Here is a 10419-nt window from a genome sequence, read left to right as displayed (position 1 = left end):
AGCCTGAAACTCTGAAACTGTTAGAAGAAAACATTGACAATAATCTACAAGATATAGGTGTAGGAAAGGATTTTCTAAACTGGACATCAACTGCCCAGGAAAGAAGATCAAGAATCAACAAATGGGACCTCTTTTAACTAAAAAGCTTCTGTACATCAAAAGAAGCAACCAAGGAAGTGAAGAAAAAACCCACAGAATGGGAGAAAATCTTCACCAGCAACCCATCTGACAGAGGTTTAACCTCCAGAATATATAACTAACTCAAAAAATAAAGAATCAAGAAAGGAAGTAACCCAATTAAAAGAGGGGCTAAGAAGCATCTCAAAAGGTATTCGACATCACTAGTAATTAGGGAAATGCAAATTAAAACCACTTTAAGATTTCATCTTACCCCAGTCAGACTGGCTAAGATTGAGAGAACAAATGATACCAAATGTTGGAGAGGATGTGGGGAAAGGGGAACACTCATCCACTGCTGGTGGGACTGCAAACTGGTTCAACCCCTATGGAAAGCAGTGTGGAGAACTCTTAAAAAACTACAAATGAACCTACCATTTGACCCAGTTATACCATTCCTTGGCATATACCCAAAGAACTCATCCTATTGCAGAGACACTTGTACATCCATGTTTGTTGCTGCTCTTTTTACAATAGCTAAGAGATGGAAGCAACCTAAGTGTCCCTCAACTGATGAGTGGATAATGAAAATGTGGTTCATTTATACATTGGAGTTTTACTCAGCAGTAAAGAAAGATGAAATCATGAATTTGCAGGTAAATGGATGGAACTAAAAACTGTTGTATTAAGTAACACAGACGCAGGGGGGAAAAATATGTTTTTCCTCATATGTGGATCCTAGCACCAAATCCTGATAAGTGAGTATATATCCAGATATAACTACAGGAACCAGGATAATGAAAAGGAACCAGGGAGGTAAAGGAAAAGAAAGAATCTGAAACAGGTGTTAATAACAGAGATATGGATAAAAATGGGGTTATTTTAAGGGGAGGGGGGAGGGAAGGTTATACAGGGAATCTTGGGGCTAAAGGGAAGAAGGCGCTCAAGAGAGGTCAGACCATAGGAAAAGGGTATTATTAAGGGAAAAATGGGGGTACTTTAAATGGGGAAACCATAGTGGAAGGGTTAGACAATGCAATAGATAAATAATGCCTAGTTTAAAACAAAAACAGAGGGAACCATATTAATCAAACAACCTACTAACAAATTATACATACAACTAGCTCAAGGAATATATATCTAGGAAAGGTTTATCTGAGAATGTTTGGCCTAAGCTTTATCTACATGGCACATGGTAATTAAAGTACCAGATTGGTGGAACTAACCTTCTTGAATGTTTAACAGACATACTTTGAGGCAGAGGGACATAAAGGACAGTTTTTGCTCCTTGCCCTCCTAGGTCAACTAAATTCCAGGGGACTATGAGCATCTCTCAAAATGTCCTGTAACTGTGGTGAGTCACCTGTCTTGATCAAGGAGGCTGAGGAGACCCCACCAGATGGACTTGAACCAGTGTCCAGTCTACAAAGAGGAGAATCAACACAGAGGAATCATGTCCTCTATGCTTCCAAGAGAAGACAACCATGGTTGAGCAGGACCTTTGACTTATCTTCACATATGCAGGGCTCCTCCCAAGCCCATGTGACCCCTGAGGAACAAATCTTCAAACAGCCTTAAGAGTAAAAGTATAAAGAGTAAAAATAAACTGGTTTATCTGGGCCAACTGTAGGGTCTTAAACACCCAAAAGTAAAGTATAACCAAGGATTAAAGGGGTCAATATAATTTTTTAAGAGTCCCTGTGTACAGCTAAAGCTATATAACAAGAAACAATGCCAGACAGGAGATACCTTCCTTTGAGTTGTTGGCCAGTGTGGCCCAAGAGACTCCCAGACAGTAACCCAGCATAGAACTGGGAAAATGAACAGCAGACCCTAATCTTATCTAAAGGAATATTGGCAACTGATTGCTGCTAGATGAGGAAGAGCTTATCTTCCTAAAACAAGGAACTCTAGATAGGCTGACTAGATGCAGTGGATGGACAGCACTGGGGAACAACTGGGGGCACCACCAACACAGTGGACAGTAACAGGGATGACAGAGTATATGGGCTCCAGTTGTGGGGGAGGGCTATGGGAGGGTGCCATTTGGGATGTAGGTATATAAATGAATAAGACTGTTTGGGATGTTCTGTATGATATACACACACACACACACACACAAAAAAAAAATCAACAGAAAAATGACATATTTGAGGAAAAAGCACAAAAATTTGCTTCATGTTAAGTAGTAGAGATGAAAAACATTACCATTGAAATCTACCCGATGACTATATCCATACTCTCAGGTGCCAAGGATCTCAGAAAGTAACCAACTGTGACTAGTAATAATCAGATACATAGAGATTAGAGATGCATGTGCAAACATTTAGTGTTAGTAGCATTAAAAATGAGTTTTTCTGTATGAAATAGTATATTTTAAAATGAAATGGAGATATTTTTTAAAGGTTAAAACCTCATTCAATTTTATGTCTTATAGGGTTTATATGAGTTCAATATTGTATACGTGTATTAATTCAACTGTGAACCTAAAAATTTATAGCCACTTTTGAAAGAGATGCATCTTTACTCTGGAAATTGTTATTGAATATGTTAATGCTGTAATGAAATGCTTCTTCTAATCATGTAGTTATTAAATGGTTTTTTTTAAAAAAACAAAACAAAACAAAACAAAACCTTTTTTTGTAAATTCCACTTTTTGCCACAAAAAATAAATTCTGCAAACAAATACATTTTAAAGTAAACTTAAATTTCTGTCCTTCCTCCAAGCCTTGGAGCCAGCCGCCCTAACAAATCCTCCAAGTTCTAGCATAAAACTAACTCAGGATGAGGGGTGGGTATACAAGTCCATGGTAAATCTAGCATGAGCGAGGCCCTGGGGTTCGCGCCCCAGTACTCAAAAAAAAAAAACAACAAAAAAAAAAACCGAAACAAAAAAAACCCTTAAAACTCAAACACAACACAACAAACAAAACAAACGGGGTGATCACAGGCGAAAACGAAAGCAGGGCACACAGAGGTGCACCGGCAGACCCGCAGCAGTGCACACCACATGTCCCTTGACCGCCATCTGGACTCAGCGTCACCAAGCTGCCAGCCCTGCAGTGTCTGCCCAGGCGCAGGTTGGCGGGGCGGATTCACCCGACAGGACCCGGTACAGGGACGAAGCAGCTCATGGCACAGGACAGCTCAGGGCAGCGCAGGCCTGGGCGCCGGGCTGCCGGCTGCCTGCTCGGCACACAATTCAAGCGCACTCGGAGATGATGGCGGCAGAGCCAGACTCCAACTCACCCCGCACAGCGCCAGGGGAACGACCGGGCGGCGGCGCCACATCACGCCGAAGCCGCCGCGGTGTGACAAACCCGGAGCCCACGACTCCAGGTGCCACCGCACACTCACCATTTCCTGTTTCTGAAGCACCCAGGTGTCCGCCCTGAGGGGCCGGCGGAATGCAGAAGTAACTGACATCTAGAAGGAGTTGTTACACGCCTCCCGCTACAAGGAACTCAAATATGTCGGCAAGGGCGACACCCACCCCCATTATCCATGCTCCTCATTGGACAACTCATGCAAGGTACTAACAGCATCAGTGATTGGTGAGTAATACTAGACCCGCCTTCTAAGAACTGAGTGACATTGGGACGTGGTGGCCCGCGCCTTTAATTACCCGCCTCCCTCCCCCCCCTGCACTCGGGAGGTGGATGTCTGGGAGTTCAAGGCCAGCCTGGTCTACAGTGAGTTCCAGACTAGCTGAGGCTACAGGAAGACCCTGTCTGGTGGTGCACGCCTTTAATCCCAGCATTTGGGAGGGAGAGGCAGCAGGATTTCTGAGAGTTTGAGGCCAGCCTGGTCCACATATCGAGTTCCAGGCTAGTCAGGGCTACTTCTATCTCCAAAAAAATAAGAAGGAAGGAAAAAAGGAACGAGGGAGGGAGGGAGGGAGGGAGGAAGGGAGGGAGGGAGTTATAATTCAAGGAGGTTGGGCCCACTGGCTGGCAGTGTGAGGGGAAAGGAGTTGCTGGAAGGCCACACATGTTTATAATCTCTGTGTGGAGAGAGGCTGCAGGGAGCTTGACTTGCTCTATGACAGAGAAGCAACTAGAGGGTCTGTAACAGAGGGCAATGGTGGTAGAATACTAATCTTGCATGTGTGTGGCTTTAGTAATCCCCAGTACAGCTGTCTCAAAAAAAAAAAAAAAAAAAAAAAAAAAAAGAAGCGTGTCACTGGCCCCAACAGCACTCTTCTGTTCCGAACTGCCCTAGTAGGGGCTTCTGAGGTGACCATACTGGAATAGAGAGAGCTGAGACCCAAGGTGGAATTGTGAAGAGCTCCAAGGTCCCTCCCATTAATTGGGTTTCTCCCATTAAATGATTCTAAAAGTAATACTTATTTAACTGATGGGAAGAGCAACTAGCTTGCCAAGACATTTCATTGTTTTGCTTTTGTTTAGAATTTCTTTGTGTGTGTGGCATATGTGTGTGGTATATATATATATGTGAGGTATATATACACCTGTGGGTGCAGAGGCCAGAGGAGGGCACTGGGTACTGTAAGAGTGAGACCACTGAGGACAAGTCAGCCTTTCGGGTTGCAACAGCAAGAGGTTTATTTGATACACAGGTACCTGTGGGCACAGAGTCTCCTCGGATGGAAGGGTGAATGTGGCTTAGGGAGTCCCAGCGCGGAGAGCTGCGCTCGGGTTTCACAGTTTTTATAGAGCAGAAGCAGGTCGCGCCCCAGGTTGGGGTTTGGCAGTTTTTATAGAGCAGAAGCAGGGTACAGAAGCAGAAGAGCAGTTATTGGTTAATTCAAACACACACACAATAATTTCAAAAGTATGCAGAGATATGGGGTAAGGGCTGGGGCTAAGGGGAAGTGGGATTGCTAAATGGGAGGTGACCTCAGAGGCACAGGTGTTTTTCCCTTGATTTCCTGGTATCGGGCCCTCAGGGTGGTCAGGAGTCCTACCCGTAAAACTTGTTTATGGCTTAATCTGTGAAGCTTGACCGGCGCCTGCCCGTCCTGCAGCCTTTTGATAAGGCTGGTCCTGGTTTTTGTCAATTTTAAACATGTGGGCTCATGAGTACTCATGGCGCCTAGTCTTTTTCAGTACCCTGCTGGATTGCTCCACCATATTCCCTTGAGACAGGGTCTCACACTGAAACACCAGCAATCCTCCTGTCTCCCCCCACCGCCACCTCACTAGTACTGGGGTTACTGGCACATGCACAGCTACACTCTGCTGTTTCTGTGTGTGTCTGGGATTCCAGGTCAGGACCTCATACTTGTGCAGCAGATGCTCTTACCCACTGAACCATCTCTGTAAGCCCCTCTCCAAAATAATTAATTAATTTGTCTTTTTGAGACAGAGGCTCCCCATAGTCCTATCTGGCCTGAAATTTGCTATGTAGACCAGGCTGCTTCCTGAGTGCTGGGATTACCATGCCCAGCTAATTTTACTTTTTTAAACAACTGTTTATTATATTTATTATGTGCATGTATGGGCACATACATGTACTTGTGTGCACATTCAACTGCATGTGTGTGGAGGTCAGAGGACAATCTGTGGGAATTGGTTCTCTACTTCCACCATGTGACTCCTGGGGATTGAACTTGGGTCCTCAGGCTTGGCAGCAAGTGTCTTTACCTGCTGAGCTACCTTGTCAGCACTCCAATTTTAGTTTATTTTATTATTCTATTCTATTCTAATTTTTTTTTGAGACAGGATCTCACTATGTAGCCCTGGCTGGCATGGAACTAACTATGTTGAGCAGGCTGGCCTTAAACTCACAGAGATCCATCTGCTTCTGTCTCCTGAGTGCTGAGATCAAAAGTGCGAGCCACCTTGCCTAGCAAAATAATCAACCTAAGGAAATGCTTTTTAAAAACATACTTTAGGGGCTGGAGAGATGGCTCAGTGGTTAAGAACACTGGCTGTTCTTGCAGAGAACCTGGGTTTGAATCCCAGCACCCACATGATGGCTAACAACCATCTATAACTCCAGTTCCAAGGGATCCTATGCCCTTTTCTGACCCCTTGGGCATTTCGAGACACCGGTGCACTTACATGCATGCTGGTAATACAATCATACACATAAAGTATATATGCATGTGTCTCTGTGTATATGTCACATGTGTACAGGTGTCCACAGAAGAAAAATAGGGCATAGGGTCCCCTGGAGCTGGAGTTACAGGCAGTTGTGAAATACCCAAGATGATGAGTTCTGGGAACTGAACTTGAGACCTCTAGAAGAGCAAGTATTCTAACTGCAGAGTCATCTCTCTAGCCCTCTCCAATCTTTTTTTTGTCTCTTTGAGACAGGGTCTCCCTGTACCCCAGCTGGCCTGGAACTTGATAAGTAGACCAGGCTGGCCTTGAACTCACAGAGATATGCCTCCCTCTGCTTCCCAAGTGCTAGAATTAAAGGTGTGCACCACCACACCCGGCTTTCTCCAAATATTTTAAATGTTTCTTGAGACTGTTTTAATGGCAAGCACATATTCTACCCATATTAATGTTCTTATCAAATGGTGTATTATGTCATTTAGCTTTCCAGCTCTGTACCAAAACACCTAAAATACATAATCTAAAGGTAAGAGGTTTATTTTGGCTTATCGCCTGCTGATTCTAGGTCAGTAACAATGCAGTATATCATGGCAGAAGCAAAAAGCACAAGACTCACATTGGCTGGGAAGCAAAGAGAAAGCGAAGGGAAAGACATGGCATTCTAGTACTGCCTTCAAGGCGAACTCCCAACGACCTAATTTCCTCCAGCTAGGCCCCACTTCTTTAGGGGTCCAAGAGCTAACAATAGCACCAATGGCTAGCAACCAAGACTAGTGTATGGACCTTAGGGAAACATTTATAATAACATAAAGCACAACACTTGGCCATACCCCTACTGTTCCTTTCCCCCCCCCAAAAGAATTTTATTCTTTTTTTAAAACTTTATTTTTATTTTATGTGTGTGAGCATATTGCCTGCATGCACATAAGTGTACCTGTGTCATGTCTGCTACAGAGGCAGAAGAGGGCACCAGATCCCCTGGAACTGGACTTAACAGATGGTTGTGAGCTGCCATGTGGAGAAGGGAACTGAATTTAGGTCTTCTGCAAAAGCAGCCACTGCTCTTTTGTTTTGTTTTTATTTTGAGACAGGGTCACCTTGTAGCCCTGGCTGGCCTGGAACTTGCTTTTGCTTTGTAGACCAGGCTAGCCTTGATCTCACAGAGATCAACTTCTGAGATTAAAGGTGTGTATCACCATGCCGGGCTAGCCAGTGCTCTTACCTGCTGAACCATCTCAGCAGCCCCACTTTTTTATTCTTTACAGGACCAGATGAAGAATTTTCCACTTGATTGCATTCTACTTCTCTTTTGAATAAATTCCATATTAAATCAACTGTCTTCAGTCAGATTACTATAAGCCAGAAAGTCATAATATAGCAAACTAATATTGTATCTTAGAAAATTCCTCTACCAAACAACTTAATCAGACTAGCTTCTACCTTCCATAAACTTATAGAACATTGTGATGGTTTGAATGAAAATGTCCCCCATAGGCTCCAAGTGTTTGGACATTTTGTCCCCAGATGATGGCACTGTTTTGGGAGATTTTAGAAGGTGTGGCTATCCTGGAGGAAGCAAGTCACTGGGGGTGGGCTTACAGAGTTCTTAAGCCATGCCAGATCTCCAATCGGTCTCTTGCTTCCTGTGCCTGCATGATGATGTGAGAGCTTAGCTTGTGCTGTTCCTGGTCCACCTCCAGCCACCACGCCTCCCTGCCATGATGAGCTGTAATTCCCCTGGAACCGTAAGCTCAAATAAACTCCTCTTTCTGTAACTTGCTTGGGTTAGTGTTTCTATCACAGCAACAGAAAACTGACTGATACAAACATGGACATAGTTCTCCCAAATTTTTAATTTGAAACAAAGATGACCTTTCCCCAGTTCCCAATAAAGTATTATTCATGGGGACTGAAGAAATGACTCAGTAATTAAGTACACTTGCTAGCTGGGTGTGGCACGCCCTTATTTCCAGCATTTGGGAGGTAGAGGCAGGAGGATCTGGTCTACATGTCAAGTTCCAGGCCAATTGGGGTATAGAAAGACCTTGTCTCAAAAAAACAAAACAAAACAAAAAAACAAAGAACACTTGCTGTTCTTCCAGAGTACTTGAGTTTGGTTCCCATCACCCATGTCAAGCAGCTTACAACCATATGTAACTCCAGCTCCAGGGGATCCAATACCCTCTTCTGGCCTCTTCAGGCACCTGCACATATATGTCACTCACTCATATAGACACACACACATAAACATAAATAAAAATAAATCTTTAAAAAAGACACCACCAGAAAAGCATTTCACCACTACCTAAGTTGTGCATGAGGGAACTCTGGCTTTCCTATAGTTCTCTTTTTCAAAATTCTCATCATCATTGACCTTAATGTTCCATTCATCAAGGTAAAAGCTTGTTGTGTATGAAACTTAAGGAGATACCACACACATCATGTAAGCATTCCATCTTGATGAACCAATTACTTTTTATTGGGGTTACTTATAGGATTATGTGTCACTTAAAGGAGCGGGGACAACTTGAAAAACAGCTGTATCACCAAAAAGCCTACCTCAGCATGGGTGATGACTCAGGAAAGTTGCAACACAAGCTCTCTGCATGAGCTGCAGGCAGCTCCACAGCTCTGAGAATCACCTCTTGGCATGTGAACTGGTCAGTCTCCTCCCTCAGCAGTTGTTTATTGCTTTTATAACACTGGGGAGGAGTCTTCAAGAATCTTAATGTTTCAGCTTTCCAAGACTGAGAAGTTTGTTAACTGCCTGAGTCTCATGAGCCAACACCTTCTCTCCTAGAAGTAATGCTTCAATTTGGAGGAAACTGCTATACAAGACTCCACCCCTTCCTCTGGCTCTTAGTCCTTTGGACTCCCTCTTCTGGGATACTCCATGAGCCTTGGAGGGAGTGAAATAGATGTCCATCTATGGATAATCATTGGGCCACTTTGGGACAATCACAGGCTCCAGTGGGGTAGCAAGAGTCACTTGTTCTCAGGAGCTTCACTGGTAGTTATGAGTCTTCTACATAACACCATCCATTGCAAAAGGAGGTATCCTTCCACAACCAAGTGTGGCTGATCACAATAGTGATCTATGGGCATAAGTACAGATGTTTAAAAGGCAGTTTGACAGGCACATCACATCCATTTAACAAAACAATAGCAGTTGATTCCCTACTGGGACCTAAGATCTCCCCAGCCCCAGTGTCTCTGTTTTGGCTTACAGTACAGGTGTGAATTTCCCCTTGTGGTATGGGCCTTAGCTACAATCATAAAGTTGCTAGTTGCATCCAAAACAGTCCGTGCCACTACTGCACTAGCTGGCACATCTTGTCTGGCACTTTCATAGAGATGCATGCATGGTCCACAGTTAAGGGACACTTGGCCTTAATTCTCCCTACATAAGCAGCCTGCATAGCACTTTCTAGCACTACAAAAGCTAACCAGCAGCCACAGAGCACTTTAGACTTTCTCTCAGCTCAATTTCTCCATGTTCCACCAAAAAAGCATGTAATATCGCCAGCAACAGGCTCTTACCATTTACTTCTGGCATGCAGCCAACAGCAGTAGCCTTTACCATTTTGGAGACTGTGGGACCTCCCTGGCTAACAACTCATAGGGAGGCAGCCCCCCTGGCATTGGTATTATCTATGGTTTTGATCATGTCTTTTCTCAGTCATCCGGGATACTTTCTTTTAAAACTCTTTGTGTGTGTGTGTGTGTGTGTGTGTGTGTGTGTGTGTGTGTGTGTGTGTGAGAGAGAGAGAGAGAGAGAGAGACACTCACTATATAGCCCTGGCTGGCCTAGAACTTCCTATGTAGGCCAGGCTGATCTCCAACCCATCAGCTTCTACCTCCCAAATGCTGGGATTAAAGGCATGTGCCACCAGACCTGGCCCCTTCTTTTACAACTCTTACTATTGTGCCAGATGATGGTGGTGCATGCCTTTAGTCCCAGTTCTCAGGAGGCAGAGGCAGGTGGATTTCTGTGAGATCAAGTCCAGTCTGGTAGGTTCCAGGTCAGCTGGGGCTATACGGAGACCTTGTCTCAAAAAAACAACATATCTCTTACTGTTGGTTTTACTCTTTTTTTAGATGCTTCTCCAAATCTGCAAGAGACTCTAAGGTTAGCACTGAAACACTCATGTGAAGAAACCTTTTACTGAAGATGGACAGGATGTCCAAAGGCCTGACACAGTCCATCTCAAGTCAGCTAAGGGAAAATGTTAGCAAGGTCCAATACAGCCTGAAAAGATTCCATCACTTGTGTCAA

The 10419-nt window shown here is 44.1% G+C and overlaps 1 protein-coding gene across 1 annotated transcript in view; it reads right to left on the bottom strand.

Moving 5' to 3' along the window:
• Positions 1-3631, bottom strand: part of LOC103736447 (zinc finger protein 14) — a 15486-nt gene extending 11855 nt beyond the window's left edge. Inside the window, exon 1 of the mRNA XM_008835949.3 lies at positions 3475-3631. Within this exon, the coding sequence (XP_008834171.1) occupies positions 3475-3543 (69 nt within the window). The 5' untranslated portion in view covers positions 3544-3631. The remainder of the gene's footprint in view (positions 1-3474) is intronic.
• Between the last annotated feature and the right edge of the window lie 6788 nt (positions 3632-10419).

The sequence above is a fragment of the Nannospalax galili genome, unplaced genomic scaffold (genome assembly GCF_000622305.1).
Source record: "Nannospalax galili isolate Female #2095 unplaced genomic scaffold, S.galili_v1.0 scaffold391, whole genome shotgun sequence".
Lineage (NCBI taxonomy): Eukaryota > Metazoa > Chordata > Mammalia > Rodentia > Spalacidae > Nannospalax > Nannospalax galili.
Note: the sequence above shows the minus strand (reverse complement) of the source record. Positions and strands in the feature narration are given on the sequence as shown.